The sequence below is a fragment of the Syngnathus floridae genome, chromosome 2 (genome assembly GCF_059516105.1).
Source record: "Syngnathus floridae isolate MCC-2025c chromosome 2, RoL_Sflo_1.0, whole genome shotgun sequence".
Taxonomy (NCBI): domain Eukaryota; kingdom Metazoa; phylum Chordata; class Actinopteri; order Syngnathiformes; family Syngnathidae; genus Syngnathus; species Syngnathus floridae.
The window spans coordinates 24,280,546-24,298,225 of NC_142414.1; the positions used below are offsets into that span (position 1 = coordinate 24,280,546).

Genomic DNA, 17,680 nt, shown 5'->3' on the forward strand with positions numbered 1-17,680 from the left:
TGGTAATCCCCTCCAAATGTGTGCATCAAAACCATGTGTAACACCGCTTTTAGGGATGAAGAATGTTTTTCATTCTGGTGTAAGCCAGGAAACACATTGTGACTGAAAAAGTGCTTTAGATGATAGCTACTGGAAGTGCAGGTTTTGATGTGTGTCAGGGTGCGTTGTTTGTGTGAATTCCTGGCATGATTGCAGGTTTGTCAAGGTGCAAACAGACACGAGTTGCATGGGACCGCACTGACAGAGACTAAGTCACAGACACATTCACCTTACAGATTAGGTGGCCTCCATTTAAACATGCCTACAGTATGCTCATCCTTTTCTTGAGAGGATTACAGTGGTGCCTTGAGGATGGATTCAAAATGTTCCTGAAAAATGTGTCTTTGGGACTTTGTGACATATCACGGGGGCATTTGTAAGATTCAAGCCGAATCAAAGGATTCACTTTTTTTTCCCGCCACTTTGCGACATCTTTTCTGAAAAAACGACAGTGCTAAGGACGGAAGGAATATTCACCAGTCACCAACACAATGTAGCCTACTTTTGTCCTGTGTCAGTGATTGTTTCAGTGTAATGTTAGTCAAGAATCATCCATTCTAATCATGTTGACGACTGAGCAAAGGTGTGTGATTTGTATTTTCTCTGACTGGTACTTTGAGTCATATCTGTTTTGCGATGTTTGAAAACCTTGTGATGGTGTAGACTGCAACATTAACTAGGGCTAGGCATTTACTCAATAGCTGATAACATGAAAACTTGGAGTATTTCATGTGTATAGTATGTGGTTTATTTTAATTATGAAAAGAAAATATTGCACAGTGTGCTTCACAGCTCTAGCTTGTTGTGTCAGAATGTACTGAGAAAGTGGATGGTGTGTGGGTAGAAGTTTGAAGTCGATTTGAAGTCTTCTTGTTCTGGCTGTGACACTTACGTAGCATCTGCCAGGTGGAAGAAATGTGAAAGAATTAGATGCTTGATTTAACAATTTACACAGTTATCAAGTACAGCACAAGATATAGGAAGAAGATATGTAACAACTACATACTTGCGTGTTTTACTTGCGTTGAGACACAGTAGACTAGTAATTATTAGTCGACTGCTGAACAGGAAGTGTATCATCCTTGTTAGTTAGTCACCATATGAGACTTCAGTCAGGTATGAAGTCAAAACTCAAATGATTTTGCACTTACAATTTTAAGTAGTGTTTGAATGTTGTTTAGTGCCCCACAGTTTGGAAAGTATGTTAAAGACTCCCATCAGGCAAACATGAGAACGCTGTCTTGACGCTACAAAATCCTGCCAAATTTAAATGATTACAAAAGCCTTCAGGTAAATGGTGACAAATCAAGCTTTGTCTCCCAAACACTGTGTGTGTATATTTGTCTTTTATCCTTCTTTCGCAATAATTGCGGAAGAATGGCCAGTGAAAAAACAAAACCTGTCGAGGCGAACGATTTTTAATTATTTTTTAACTGAAGATGAGTGGGCAAGTCTCAACTCGCAGAACTAAAATGTTTTTACACATCCAACACGGGAGCGGTATTAAAAGAAAAACAACTATGCTAAAAACATAACACTCAGTCTTAATTGATAGTCTGTCTCATGCATCTAAATGAGATCACTTTAATGTTCAAAACACATCCACTGCAGGTTTAGTATAAAGTGTTAATGTTGAATGTAAATATTGGATCCCAACCGACATAGACTATGTCAACATTCTCAAATGTTCCTTCCGTTACAAGCGTTATACTTCCATATGGAGTCACTGGCTATACAGAGACTCATATGAAGTTTCCGAAAAGCAAAATGAACAAAAAAATCTCAAATTCCTATTATGGTTCAAGGCTTTACGTTTATTTTTACTAGTTTTGATTATGTTTGTTGTGTATGTTTGGGAAGGTAGCAACTCTTGTGTAACAGATGCACACCGATCTTTTAAGCATGTGCGCGCACGTCAACAGGGCATGTCAGGATGTGAATGGTCATGCAGGTCCGATGGGCTCTGCTCGGAGTTGCATTCTGTGTGTTCACAGCAGCTATGCACACCTCAGTCGGCAACAGGTCCTTTTGAAGTGACAACAAATGTCTGCTTTTAAACACCCACGCCAGTCATGGACATTTTTTCTGCAGTGTGAAAAGTATAGAAGCTCTGAGTCATTGCTTGTTGTGCAAAGTGAGCCCTGATCGTCTAAACATGGTCCTCTGATTCATCTCGCGTTGGTGGTATGATCATTCATCAGATAAATCCGCATCACCGGAACTTTTTGACTTGACTTTTGGGTTACATGCCTTAGGTTGCCTCATAGTTCTGTTTTCAGGTATTATTTTCACTTTGCTGCTTCACGTTACAGTTTGCTTGCATTAGGGTCCCGTGTGACAGTGATGTCACATGTTATGTCATGTGTAATCCCGCCACTTGAAGCACTAGAGTGGAATAGTTTGCCATGATTATTCCATCTACCGTGATCACGACTGGAACTATTGAAGTTGTAATTGCAACTTTGGGGGAAAAAAAAAGATACTTCAAGGCCAAATTACTAAGATTAGATAGACAAACTACAGAAACGAAGAAAGGAAAACAACATTTCTCTTTCAAGCATGTGCTCCCATTCCTCCAGTTACTGTACGAGTAGCCTGGAGCAAGTCAAGGCAAAGACAGTTCCCTCTACAAAAGCCCCAATCTTCAAAAAGATGACTCCCTGCTCCTTTCAATGGCGCTCAGACACATTGCATTGAAATCATGAGCACAGTGTAAATGGGCGTGCATAGTTTGTGGAAGGCGTGATGGAGGAATCCAAGTTACAAAGAAAAAAAAAAAGAAGCAGATATGCTTGTACTTCCTCTTTCATGCTCCCGACAGGCCCCCCGCAGTGCAGGCTTTGTCACTGGCTTAGAGAGCCTCTTTTGCCAGGCGAGAGGCTTTGGCAACATATGTCACTTGAGCAACTCTCCTGTCAACCCTTGGGCGCTTGAGTAGAGGGGTGTGTTCAAGTGGGCAGGCCTGAGGTGGAGCAGGAAGAACATGATGTCAAATGTGTTCGTTCAGAGAGAGAAGTTGGTACGCTCTCCTGATAGTGCTGTCTCTGGAATTCTAGCTTTCACCGTCATGCACATAAGGATGTAGAAGGACTCAACAATTAGTAAGTACTTCTTAAAAGTCTGTTTGCACACAATATGTAATTGGGCATTATGCTTTATTTCCATTTAATACAGCAACTTTGTGAGTTACAGGAGGTGGATATAACAAGTAGTTCATATTTGGATTGTATTTTCTAATTGTATTGTACTTTAAATTGTGTGTTGGCAAGGATTATTTGTGTAGCATGGTAGCCGCAACTGATTTTCATACACAGGCTTAGGTAGCATAATCCCTAAGACTTTAAGGCCATGATCTGCCATGTGTTCAGGTGCTGGATGGCACTGAAAGAAATGCTTAGCTTTCTGGTCACACTGACATTAAAGATTACTTGTGTTATCATCAAAGTTGCAGGTTGACAGATCCCCATGTGAATAACAAGTAATTCATGTTCTTTAGGAGTGCAATTAGTGGATTTGTGCGCCTGGATGTCATGTGCCGGGGTCTGGTTGATGCTGTGTTGTTGGGATTGACACACATTTAAATGAAAAGCCCAAACGTCTGCTACTGCCTACTACCGAGGGCCTTTCTGTATGCAGCTTGTTAGCTCTCTTGGCACTAAAGCGTGTCTTTAACTATTGTACTGGCAATGGATAACTCAGTCGAAAGCTGCGTGTGAGAATGCATGTGAGCCTGCACTTCACAATAGTAATAGAATAAAAGCAGCTTATCATGTTTTGACAGTGGGAAAATGTGTTTACTACACCACAACAAACATCTAGCCAGCTTTATTTACCATTTAATCCAAGCAAGATAATCACATCAGGTCTATGTAATATATAATGCTTTCTCAATTTGTTTAATTGATTCTAAATTCAAGCAGCTTAATCTTGAATCGAGTCAACACCAATTACCACATTACCCTGCATCGCTAAGAAGGGCTAACACATGCCCACTCACATCTTTACAAGTCATACTCAGTCATTGTCGGACATCCCAGCCTTCATTGTTCTGATTGCGGGATTAGCTGCAGGGCGAAGCCGTTTGGCACTGCCAAGGATGCCGCTGCAGACTCAGCGCTGTAAACCGTGAAACGCCGGTGGGCTTAAGCCAATGTCTAGTCTGATACTTGGATCTAGCCATCGTAGCAGACAGCAGCTCAGCTTTTGTGCCAGTTGGGTTTACAGTAAGCATGCCGTGCCATCCGACGAAAGAAAAAATAGGGTTATCTGCAGACAATTTTTCTGCTGCATTGTTCAACAACATCCCAACAATAAGGTACATGTGACGCTATGCAAACTGGCTTATGTTCACTGGATTTGTTTTGCATTCATTAAGGCCATGCCTGCAATAACATGGAATCCAAATAGACTGATTGAGGAAAACGTTTCAAATTAGTCATAAAATATCAATGAAATGAGTTTGAAAAATTCAAATCTGAACTAACTTGTAAAATTTATCAGAGCTACAATCATTATTTGAATGACCAACAACTAATTGATTGACTAATTAATTGATTACTGTTTGGAGTAATGATTAATCATTTCTAGACCAATTTTTACTTTAAATTGTCCAAATCCTTTGTCATGTTTTTGAGTAAAGCGATCGAAATTAAAACTAGTTTTTAATCCGATTCATCGATTAATTGACAAAATAGTCGACAGATCAATTGATTATAAAAATATTCGTTGATTGCATAATATATTATGTAAGATGATTTATTTTGTGTTGCTAGCTTTAAAATCAAGTGTGATATTTGGCGGTAACTCTGGTGATGTAATATATACCCCATTTTCTTAAATCTCCATTACTATATTGAACAAGAGTGAAAAGTGGCCTCAGTTTGAATGGGGTTATTGAATTACTTAAAAACAGGATTATGTAAAAACTATGACCCAGGTTTCTACGAAACTATGTACAAAGGGTGGCACATGCAGACCATTAATGAACCCATTCAATTTGCGGATAAAGAAAATATTTTCACTTTTCATTAATGTCTGTTTGCACCCGGTCAGACATTGACATTGAGGCTCTGAACCACCACATCCCAGTTTATGGACCTGTATCGGAAAATATTTGCAGCATGGCTGCACACGCACACACTGACTATGTATTGCACGTTCTTGCTACTCTATTGCCCAGAATGTTTTGAATATTTTTAATCAAACGAGACAGACTGGGGTGGCCTTGACTTGGGACTGTGCTCTATTGAATGGCATCTTTCTTTTGACTGGTTGAAATAGCCTTACCTGAGGCTTTGATACGCTCTTGACAGTCTTCACTTTTTTCTTTTTCTTTTTTAGTGCTGTTGGTGAGAACTGACACACTTTCATTTACAAGTTACTAATTGAACTCACGTTTGTTTATTGCTGATTTGTGCTTTTGTTCATTTTGTTATTTTTTTCTGAAAGTGAGTACTGTATTATTTTAATAGACTCCTTGTGGCTAATGTTCCTGAAAACACGCATTAATGAAGCACATCATTATTTCCTAGAGGGAAAGCTTACTTTGAACAGAACTGAATTTCTCAGCAAAAGGCCCAGAGAAATAGTGTGACTTGTTTCATTTTTTTTCATGGGATTTAAATCTTAGCGGTTTTCCTTTTGATTTCCCTGGCGTCCGTCCGTCCGTCCGTCCGTCCGTCCGTCCATCCATCCATCCATCCATCCATCCATCCATCCATCCATCCATCCATCCATCCATCCATCCATCCATCCATCCACTATACCGCTTGTCCCCATGGGGGTCACTGGTGTGCTGGAGCCTATCCCAGCGGTCATCGGGCAGTAGGCGGGGGACACCCTGAACTGGTTGCCAGCCAATAGCAGGGCAGCCATCCATTTTACATAAATTACTATTTATAGATCAAATTTTGAACACCACCACCTTGTTCATTTGCAGACAAGCAACTCTTCATTTGAGAGGTTTACTCAGTTCTGCATATAATTAGAGCAGACGCTTGCAGTGACATTATCTTACCATTTTATTCTAAACGAACTAGACTTGCCATGACCGTGTTTTTAAAATGCCTCTCTGCAGGTTTGCTGTGCCTTAGAAAGTCCAAGGATTGCCAATTGATCTTTCTCAACGCATATTCCATTACTCCTCTGTGTCCACTGACCAGCAGAGGGTGATGAGGCAGGCAGGGAGCCTCCACTTTGTTCTGCTGCTGGCTCTGAGCACTGAGGCCACAAGCCTCAATATCCCCCCTGAAGGTAGGAGAGTCATTAGTGATCAGCTCGCCATCAGTATTGAACATACATTCAATACATCCTTGGAGGGCCATCGGGGCTAGCAAGGCTTTCTCTTTTTTATCATTTTTTTTATCTTATAGTTCATGTTAAGATCATTAGATTGTGTTTCCATACTAATGTTGTTTTTGGTTCATATTCGTCTTTACATTGCATGCTTTTGTCTTCTAACAACAGTGGAGCAGCTTCCCACTATTATATTTCACACGACGGGTCCCATAGTTGTCCTTCCTTACGACAACACCGTGATAATCAGGTGTGAAGCAAAGGGAAACCCTCCCCCAGAGTAAGCAATAGTATTTTTATTAATGATAACTGTACAAAAATGGGATCAGCTGTTTAATTTTTGTCACCCCTATGCCTTTTGTTCTCTGCGAGCAGATACAGATGGACAAAAGATGATCTCGACTTTATTCCTCCCCAGTCTGCAACTATCAGAAGTGACCAACTTGCCACGGATGGTACTTTTGTGCTTCAAAACAAAAGCCTTTCTCGATTTCAGGGTAAATATCGATGCTATGCTTCCAACAAGCTGGGAACCGCCATGACGGAGCCAATTGAGCTGATAGTACCTAGTAAGTAACATTTACTGGAAAAAGGTTAACTGTTGTGAACAACTGCAGACAAATTACTACTATGATAGGCTATTTGTTTTAATATTTATTTCCTTTCCCTTTGATTAGGTATGCCGAAATTTCCAAAGGAGACGATTGAACCAATTGTTGTTGAGGAAGGAGAACCTTTCGTCCTGCGGTGTAACCCTCCAAAAGGCGTTCCCCCAAGAAAGATCCACTGGATGTCCATTGGTAAGATCACAATTGTGTCTGTCATTTACACTGACCAGCCACAACATTACACAATCCAATGATGTTTGAATTTTTGAAGAAACCAACTGTTATCAAACCAGGCATAGGTATTAGGGATAAGAGCCTCATAATTGGTAGCTACTTGGAAATGTCATCATTAGATTGGATTATGACATTAATCTCAGTATTTGAAAGCAAGACTGTAGAAGGTAGTTGATGCAGAATGCCCTACCTGATGTTTCAATTGTGACGTTTGTTTGCATTGACCTACACTATATTGACCAAAGCAGTGGGAAACCTGACCATTTGCCATCTAGAATGTGGAAAGGGAAGAAAAAGTGGGTTGATGCCTCATTTGCTGCCAAAATAGGACTTGTGGGAAGACTCGATACGGAATACTTGCATTCCAAGGGATGTTAGACTGAAGAAGGAAGGCCAAGTGCCCCGTTGGGCTTTATAGGAATCATCCACCGTTAAGTCCTCCAAGCATGCCTTAAGTGAATTTGCTGTATGCAGTGAGAATAGGACAGGGCCTACCCCAAACTGTTGATGCAAAGTTGGAAGTACACAATTGTCAAAATGGATAGATGTTGCTCAATAATGTTGACTATAGAGTAGGACTGGATATGTAATCAAATTTGAATTGTGATTCAAATGTTGGCTTCTCATCTTAGAAACATTATAATGGAAGAAAAGCAATTAATATGCGGAACTGCGTGGTGGAGTTTCAATAACCACACGCTGTGAAAGTACATAGCCTGTATGCACCATGATACTTATGCGGCAAGCGTGTGATGCATATATGAGTTCTTTAGGCTGTTTAATGACACCTCAGTTGGAGTTTACTGGAAAACCAAACACAGCAGAAAAACAACTACATTGTATATTTAAGTACAAGACAAGTTTCATTTTTTTCACGTTTGACTGACGACCAGTTCAGGGTGTTCTCCTATCATCCAAGGTTCGCTGGGATAAGCTCCAGCACGCCCACGGCCCTCGTGAAGATGAGCGGTTTGGAAGATGGATGATTGAATGAAATTAATTTTCATAGCAATGAAAATCATCCTGATTATTATTTTTGCCCCACAATTGCCCAGATCTACTGCATAGTATGGCCGCAATCAAACACTGTGCGCAAAAGAAAGATCCACACCTGAGTTTACCTCACATTGTGCCACTTTTCAAACCTCTGCCAAAACAAAGTGAACTGTTGAGCAAAAGGTGACCTCTGTTTTTCACTAAGAGGACTGAGCCAAGTGTCTGCCTCTCGAGGAGCCCTCAAACAAATGACAGAAAGTCAGAACTCAAAAGAAGTGCTCGCTGTGCTTTTCTTTTATATACGACCCAAATGCAGAAGAATAGACGCCGAGTTCTCCCAAGTGCCATGGAACATAACTCTGTACTCAAAGTGTTTTATGAGTTTGCTTTGTGTATTGACTTAAGCAATGACTTCAGGCTATGCTTTAAATGAGACTCTAAATGAAGCTTCAGTGACCCGAGACATAAATAAATAATAGGTCTGTGCAAACCAGCACACTTCCAATTGGAGTTCACTGGTTCCATTCAAGTACACTTTGTGTTGAAGTCAAGAATAGTATGAGACTACATTGTACCCCCAAATTCATCCGTCCATATATTTTCTAAACCTGCTGATTTTTGCTCAAAAAGTAGACAGTATTTTGTAACACAAACCAAACAGGTTGCTGGTCATAATTAGATCTTTGCGGTGACAGAGGCAATTGAGTCACCAAAGTCAGACACTTAACACTGTCATTAGCAAATCATACTATGCAGTTCGACACCTACTGCACCAATAATTACTGTTGTTTGCCTTTTAAACTATCACTGTAATTGATTAAAGGACATCTATTCATTCACAGGTAGATTTGTTTGCAGACACATCAAATGCACATCCTGTAGAAAACAAAACTATTGTGTTTGTAAAGAGAAGTATTCATCAAAAATTTTAATCCATAACTTGGACTCTACAAACCACAGATTTTTTTCCCTAGTTTATTTAGCAATAGTAGTATTGAAATGGTGGTAGATGGTAATTTTAACAGTCTACATATGCAGACAGAAAATGTTCAAAATTTTATTGGGATGAAAAAGCTGCAAATTTGCACGCGTGTCACGTGTGACTATATTGAATGCAAAAAAAAAAATATTTCCCACGATTCCTTGATTGTTGTCAAATAAATCTGAGTCATGGATTTTAAAAACATCATTCCTAAAAATTGTGTATTTATATTTGTTCTCTGTCACTTTCGATCCATGCTTTTTGATTGATAATGAACTTTTGAGATTGTAAAAAATACATATGTTGCTCATTCCACATATTTGTTGCACAGCATACAGTATGTGTAGTTTTGTTTTGGCATCAGTATCATGTTTCTAAGTGAAATGTTCACTCTTTTTGCAGGTCTGCAGCACATTCAGCAGGATGAGAGGGTTTCCATGGGCACTGACGGCAGCCTGTACTTCTCTCATGCCTTACAGAAAGACAGTCGTCAGGACTACTGCTGCTTTGCCGACTTTCTTCGCATACGCACAATTGTCCAGAAACCCGCTATGGCTGTTGAGGTCACTCCATGTAGGTGTATTAGGGTTCAATCAAAACTATTATTGTAGAGTAACAGACATCTGCGAAATGGTGTACAAAAAGAAGTTACTTTGACAAAGTGTAGAGCACTTGGATTTTTCTTTGTAGGCTTGCCATATTTCCCTAGTTAACATGTTTGTTTATTGCATACCAAAAAGCAGGGCTTGTCTTGCTTGGTAGACTTGCTTGGGGTGTGTTGGGCAGGGTATTTACTTGGGATAGGTGCTGAAACCACTGTATGTGTATTCTACTTACAATGTTTTATTTCCACTGCAGGGACACCAGCGAATAAATTTGCTGACAGCAGACACGTCAGTGAGTGATTCCCCCTGCCCCACTTCTTTTATCAGATCCAGCAAAACACAGATGTTTCATTTTAGTGCTTCTTTTGAAAATTTGAAACAGTACAACTGGGAGATGTAAATAGCTTTTGCTGATATGCCCACTAAATTATGCATAAAAGTGAGGAGGACTATTGTTGTGGCAGGCCCCCCTGTGAGAACACCCAGCCTTTTGCTGCCCTCTGGTGTCCAGACAGAGAAAGTGTTGTTGAAAGGAGCTGAACTTCAGCTTGAGTGTGTGCCAGGAGGAAAGTGAGGATCCGTACTGCAACCGCATTTTTGTAATTCCTAATAACATTTACCTTCTATGCCTTGACTGACTTACAAATGTATATTTTTGCAGTCCCACTCCGAAGATAGAATGGATGAAGATGGGAGACAAGCTTACCACTCGAGCAAAATTGGACAACTATGGAAAATTATTGACCATCGCTGCAGTAGAGGAAAGTGATGAGGGCAAATACATGTGCTTAGCCAAAAACTCAGCTGGAAAGGCTTCCCACTACTTTGACGTCATAGTAGAAGGTTAGTCAACATGAGGTACTCACTATGCAAGAAGCACACCGTGGGCACTTTTGTTTTGACTCATGTGATGACAGCTGATTTAACACAAAGCAACCACAACATGTTTTTTCTCAACAACTCCCAGAGCCTCCAAAGTGGCTGACAGAGCCGCCTCATAACCAGCTGACTGTGATCAGCTCTGATGTGCACATCAAGTGCTCGGTCAGCGGGAAACCACAACCAGACATTATGTGGAGAAAGAATGGACACATTTTTAAAGGTGGGTGATGGAAAGTCATGTTTTCATGCATCTGTTTGCACACCAGTCGCTGTTGTCAAACACAGAGTTCCAGATGACAAGCAAGCACCTCTTCACAGCAAAAAAGATGAACTTGACTCTTCAAAAAGCATGACAATTATAGCCCTAACATGTTGACACCACAGGCCACAGATTCCAACTTAGGGGAACAAATTTGCTGACGTCCCTTTTTTATGTTGCGCCCCAGTGGAGTCCGTTTAGTGTCGAAGAACAAGCGTGCTGACCTCAGTCCCAACAAATGTATTTGGGATCAACACAAACAGAGACTGGACAAATGTTCTTCCGGATGCAGTGACAAGAATTCCCTCAGACACATGTCAGCATTCTGTCGGAAGTCTTCGGAAGAGTGGTGGAAGCTGCGAGATATTCTCACAATGTTTCTGTGTAATGGTCATGTGTAGATAAACTTGTATCCATACATATGTGGTCTTTAAAATCTCAAGTTTTGGTGCATACATCTTTAAGTATAAAAATAAAAACTGTGAATTTGATTGAGAATTTAACAGAACAATTTTTAACATGATTTAGTGTTTCTTTTTCAGATGACCCCTTGAACAACAAACGAGTGCTTGATGACACACTGGTGCTCCACAATGCCATGCCAGATGACAGTGGTGTATACCAGTGTGAAGCAGCCAACAGACATGGCGTTGTCCTGGCCAACATTAACATCATGGTCATGAGTGAGTAGGCTGTGTATTAAAAAAAACTCTAGGTCACGATCAGAATCATATTTTTTTACAAAGTACGTTAAAGACATGGTGTCTCTCCAATCCATGCTACATATAAAATCCAGGAGTGTAGACAAAATGTTTACAAGTAAAATGTTAAACACATGTACAGATCAAACATTCTTATGAAAAGAAATCAAGTGGAATAATGCATTAATGAAGACGGGTAGACAATTTGGGTAAATCTTCACGAGTGCATATACAAAATAAATGTAATGCAAAGACATGTTTTAAGAAGTTGTGTTTACACTTAAAACATATTCATATTAATGTCATTTACACTGTATACTTCTCATGTCCAGTATGTGTGTCATGCTCTCCTGGAGAGACGATTACTTACTGTGCTCGAAGCTGTTGAAGTCCCCGTAGAACATAATTGCTTAAATTTTAACAACATTGTATAACTGAGAAAATCAAAGACAACCAAAGCTGCCACAACATGACTGAAGATCAACAAATTAACAAATTAACATAGAAAGAAGAATAAAACCTTATGAGTTGGTGGTTTTGTGTGGGTTTTAATATAGCATGAACACGGCATTGGTCATTTTTCCATTCACTTATAGATATGGCTCCTCTGATCCTGACCGCGGACTACCTCGAATACGCAGTGATACGTGGCGAAGATGTGGCCATGAACTGTAGTGCTTTTGGCTCGCCACCTCCCACTATGTCTTGGTAAGAAGCACACAGGATTATTGGTGAGAAATTTCACAGAAATGACACAAAGGTACCCACAGTGGAATTTTTTGGGGGGGTGGTCTTAGTCGTAAATAAACACATCACTGAGTGTGACTGAGGGGAAAAAAGTGTATAACTGCAGTGTGTGAATCAACTTTTCAAACCACACAGCTTCAGGTATTCACGCCACATGGGCTTCTGTCTGTTTAATGAGATTATCCTTGCCATCCTCGAAATTGGGGCTAATTAGATTCTATTAATGAGCATTAAAGCTCTGCTTCATTTCCTTTTAAAGGGATCTTACACCCTCCAGATACACTTTTTGGTCTTACTAGTTTGTGTCTGGGGATGATCCACTTAAAAACTTGACTGACATGAATTGAGATTATTATAAGACTGAGAAATGGGCTTTATTAAATTGAAACTTGCAGCAACAAAAACGGTCTTCTGAATATTCTAGTATGGAGACAACTGAAAGAGATTTGCACAATATATAGTAGTCATCCATTCATTTTCTGAACAGCTTTTCCTCACGAGCCTTGTGGGCGTGCTGGAGCCTATCCCAGCTGACTTTGTGCAGTAGGCAATGGACACACTGAAATGGACAAACAGACAAACAACCAGTCACGCTCACACTCACACCTACAGGCAATTTGGAGTGGCTAAGAAGCCTACCATGCCTGTTTATTAAAATTTGTCAGGAAAGTGGAGTACCCAGATGAAACTAACGCAGGCATGGGGAGAACAAGGCCAGAGCTCGAATCCAACCTACAACCTCTGCACTGTGAGGCGGATGTGCTAACCAGTCGACCATATGTAGTCATTTGATCTCAAAATAACTAACTGCCTTACAGTTCCCATTCATGAGCCATTTTATTGCCATGGGAAGTACCAATTAAGCACACTATATGACATACGCCTGTCGATTTGACCAACTACATCTGTAGCGAGGGGTTATGTAAGCAACTCAACTGGGATAGAAATAGATGCCAAGGTCACAAATTGAGAGCGCCTAAAATTGAAATGAACACGAGCACAATCGGAACGGGTTAACTACGGAGACACTTTGCTGTTATGCATAAGACGTGAGAGTGAAGTGATGCAGTTTGTCAACAAGACTACACATAACAGTGTGGTTTCTATATCTGACTAGTCTGCCTCTTCATCAAAGTCACACGGGTTAGACTCGAGCTCACCCGCGACCCCTAATGAGAATAAGAGCTATAGAAAATGGATGGATGGTGTTATTCCCACTGTTGCAATAGCCTACAGCAGTTTCCACTCTTCTGAGAAACTTTGTTCAAGAAATGTTGGAAATTTTGCCCATTCACCCTGAAGAAAATAAATATGCATGATATTGTGAACACTGTAAAATATTGCTTTTAATTTAGTTCTGCATAATGGAACCTGGCTGTCAGATATGGAGCAACTACTGTATATGAAAGCATTCTTGCTCTCTCTCAGGGCCAAAGATGAGACTCTAGCAACCATTGAGGGAGAAAGATTTGTTGCCCTTCAGAACGGGTCATTACAAATCTCCAGTGTAGAGAAGAACGACAGCAGCAAATACGTCTGTGTTGCAGATAACAGCGAGGGCAAGACATCTATCACGGCTGTTCTGGCAGTGAAAGGTAACAACAAAATATGAGAATTACTGAAGTATTAGTAAACAAGATAGTCTTTCAAGGTCCAAGCACAAATGAATCCAAATGATGACAAATGAACTTATTACCAAGAGTTGTACTAGTTGACAGAAATTAGATGCTTGGCCTGAAGGATGACGGGGATTTTGGATGGAAGTTTATAATGACTTGGTTTCAGAAAATGGAATTAAGTGCATAAAATTGGCATATTTTCTTGAAGTCTTCATTTTTAATACTGATATTTATTGCACACTTTCAAATAAAAAAAAGTTAGGTAAAGCAATTTGATGCAAAACAATGTTTTCTTCAATTGAAATTGATGCTGTTCCGTGTCTCATTGCATTCTGAAAGGAAAATATGTAATAAATGATCAATTTAAGACGCAATTATTAATTATTTAGTCAATCTCCAAACAAAAATGCATTCTAAACTTTTGACTTAATAAAGTAGCCGCCTTCGGCAGCTATGATAGCTGAAACTACGGTTCGGGCAATCTGACCGTTTTTTTTCTTCTGTTGCTAGACCCCACACACATTGTCAATGGACCTCAGGACATGCAGGTCATCAGTGGAACCACAGCCCAGTTGACGTGTCAGGCCAATTATGATAAAAGTCTGGAGGACTCCTTTCAGTTGTCTTGGATCAAGGATGGAGAGAAGATGACATTTTCCATCGAGGAAGATCCCAGGTTTGCAGATGCCATCAAACTTTTCCATTGCTTCTGTTAATGTATATTTACAAAGCATGACCTAATTAACGCTTTTTATGTTCAGGTACTTTTTGGGTGATGGCATGCTGCAGATTATGAACGTGAACCTGAATGATGAGGGCGTATACACATGCATGGCCAGAACACGTCTGGATGAGGCCAATGTTTCTGCAATTCTCACGGTGCTCGGTAAGTCTGTCTCACTAAGAATGTATGTTTTGCCACATTAATATGGTCAGCATAGTGAGTAGTGAATAATAATATATAAATAGTGACCACCACATAAGAAAGCATACAAGTTTTATTAGAAATTACCTACATTGTTGGTGCCATACAATGTTTTGGACAATATATTACCAATGCGTAACTCATTCGAGTAATCGTCCTTGTTTAATACTGAAAAAGCTATTGTGACCGTAATGTTGGTGTGTGTTTCAGATGTTCCTGATGCCCCGCAAAATGTAGAGATAAGTGAACTTGAGAATCGGCGACATATCCGTTTGACTTGGGTACCTGGCAGTGATCACAACAGTTCCATTATAGGTGAGGCAAAACTGATGTGAATTATGGGTTCTCCTTTTTAATAAATGTTCACAGACACTTTGTCCCTTTAAAAGTTTATTACAAAGTTTTTGTGTCATTTCTGTTGTAATGTCACAGTTCCCAACAATAGAACAAGGCTGACAGAAGTTGAAATATTGAAATGTTTTCTATGCTATTTTGTGTTACTCTAAGGGTTTAACTTGTGCATCTAGATGTGCAAAAACTATTTATTATCTTTGATAACAATAGGGCAAATATGTTTTCTTTCACAGTTAGTTTATACATTGTCTTCAACTAATCATCACATTGAATTAGTTCAAATTAATTAAATTAAGTCAGCACTGTCTTCATGTTGAACCACACTTTGACCCTTCATTAAGATAACAGATCAGAAACGCAATGTCCATATATGATTTCAGAAGTTCAAATGAGTGTGCTGGTGTGTACGTGGGTGCGTGATGATAATTAAACGTGCACTGCCCCGATCTCCTGCATGAATACAGAATTCGTTGTGGAGTATGAGGAGAGCCAATGGGAGCCAGGCAAGTGGAAAGCGCTCCACAAAATCCCTGGTAACCAGGCAACAGCCGAGCTGGCACTCCACGGACATCTTAATTACCAGTTCAGAGTGTACGCAGAGAACGCTGTTGGACCTGGCCCCCCCAGTGAGCCCACTGAGCGCTACAAAACCCCCCCAGCGGGTGAGACTCACTCACTCACTCACTCACTTACTCACTCACTCACTCACTCACTCACTCACTCACTCACTCACTCACTCACTCACTCACTCACTCACTCACTCACTCACTCACTCACTCACTCACTCACTCACTCACTCACTCACTCACTCACTCACTCACGTGAATCCGTGCTTTCTGGTCTGATGAAATTTTCATAGTTCTTTTAAAATTGTCTCGGGCCAGCCAGAATGACACTGTAATTCTGCAGCAGTAAGCTGACTTACCTTTGAACAGCTTTGTTCCACAACATTTTGTTGCAGCTTCATGTTAACAGTACTGTATGTATATAAATTAGTGTCCAAGAATTAACAATCCATATTCACAAAAACCCTTCAAAGCTCCTGATAGGAACCCAGAAAACATTAAAATCGAAGGCCACCAACCTCATCAAATGGACATCAGCTGGGAGGTAAGATTTTATTCTACTTATATATTTCCATATACTGGGATCCCATCCAATGAAATATTACCGTTGTAGCCACTGCTGCCTGTTGAACACAATGGCCCAGGCCTGGAGTACAAAGTGAGCTACAGGAAACTTGCTGTGGACGACACCTGGACAGAACACATGATCAAAAGACACTCCTTTGTTGTGAGGAACACATCAACGTTCATCCCATATGAGATCAAAATTCAGAGCAGGAACAGCCTTGGCTGGGGACCGGAGCCTAAAATTGCTACAGGTTATTCTGGAGAAGATGGTGAGTGCATATTGCACCAATTACTACACGTATAGCACTTATTTATTGTGGATATGCTGGGAAACAAGCTTTCATGCTCATACTTCAGTGCATCATGCAACATTTTCCCAAGAGATACTAAAAGTAGTGTGATTTTTTTCCTTTTCCAAATGGTGTTCATGAAATGGCTGCAACTATTGGAGCTGTCCATTTAATTCAACTAGCTTGAGTTCCATTGAACAACGGAAATCAGGATGAGGGAGGGAGAGGTGCATGCACATACTGATTTTAGATACCCTAAACCTTTCTTTTCTTTTCTTTTCTTTTTTCCCTTAACCCTAATCTTAAACGTTTTAATGGGTTAGCCCACACTGATGACAAGGCAAGTGTGGGCTTACTACTCTAATACACAACACAAGACATATCATAAAAATATCATAATATTCCCAAGAACAATAGCGTCTCCTCCCATAATCCAGAGGTCTGTTGTGGAACCAATACTGACCTGTGAGAGGCAACATGGTGCCACAGATGATCCAGACTGCCAGGAAATACAAAGACAAAAGAGAAGAAGCTTGCCTTACTGTTGTTATCTTATCTGGTAATTATATTACAGTTGCTAACTCTTCTCTTATCATTTTTATTGTGGTGAATTAAGGACACGGTATACAAACAGTCAGCACAAACATCCTCTATTCTCGCCTGGTCTTGAGCTTGTATCCTCAATGCCTTTCCCTCTCCTTCACATTACAATTACATTGTTTATTGCTTGACTGAACTATAAAAATGTGATTGTAAATATAGATCAGATTATTATTATTTTTTACTGTTGGTGGACCTATTTTTTTTTTTCTGGCAGAGATAGGGGTTAACAAAAGCCCAACACGCCACACAACAGAATAATTGCTGAGAATAATCTTTGTTTTTTTTTTCTTTGCCATTTCAACAATGGTGACATCATTCCTCAACATTCACACACAATTTCCGAGGGAACCTTCTTTTCTAGATACATTAAACGTCACTTCTGTCTTAACTTGAGGCTCAACGAGCTCAC

The 17,680-nt window shown here is 40.1% G+C and overlaps 1 protein-coding gene across 10 annotated transcripts in view; it reads left to right on the forward strand.

Annotated features, from left to right (window-relative positions):
- Nucleotides 1–2,888: 2,888 nt before the first annotated feature.
- Nucleotides 2,889–17,680, forward strand: part of LOC148402709 (neural cell adhesion molecule L1-like protein) — a 36,890-nt gene continuing 22,098 nt past the window's right edge. For 4 of the 10 annotated variants that reach the window (XM_088368159.1, XM_088368165.1, XM_088368161.1 and 1 more), the window contains exons 1-19: nt 2,890–3,140; nt 6,116–6,291; nt 6,505–6,613; nt 6,709–6,902; nt 7,011–7,133; nt 9,556–9,726; nt 10,012–10,050; nt 10,223–10,328; nt 10,420–10,601; nt 10,726–10,860; nt 11,442–11,582; nt 12,197–12,308; nt 13,776–13,942; nt 14,477–14,642; nt 14,728–14,852; nt 15,102–15,206; nt 15,710–15,907; nt 16,285–16,355; nt 16,425–16,647. In XM_088368159.1, coding sequence (XP_088224285.1) covers nt 6,210–6,291; nt 6,505–6,613; nt 6,709–6,902; nt 7,011–7,133; nt 9,556–9,726; nt 10,012–10,050; nt 10,223–10,328; nt 10,420–10,601; nt 10,726–10,860; nt 11,442–11,582; nt 12,197–12,308; nt 13,776–13,942; nt 14,477–14,642; nt 14,728–14,852; nt 15,102–15,206; nt 15,710–15,907; nt 16,285–16,355; nt 16,425–16,647 — 2,449 coding nt within the window. In that variant the 5' untranslated portion in view covers nt 2,890–3,140; nt 6,116–6,209. Of the gene's footprint in view, nt 3,141–6,115; nt 6,292–6,504; nt 6,614–6,708; nt 6,903–7,010; nt 7,134–9,555; nt 9,727–10,011; nt 10,051–10,222; nt 10,329–10,419; nt 10,602–10,725; nt 10,861–11,441; nt 11,583–12,196; nt 12,309–13,775; nt 13,943–14,476; nt 14,643–14,727; nt 14,853–15,101; nt 15,207–15,709; nt 15,908–16,284; nt 16,356–16,424; nt 16,648–17,680 lie in introns of all 10 variants that reach the window. The other 6 variants (XM_088368167.1, XM_088368168.1, XM_088368164.1 and 3 more) reach the window with 5 other exon arrangements.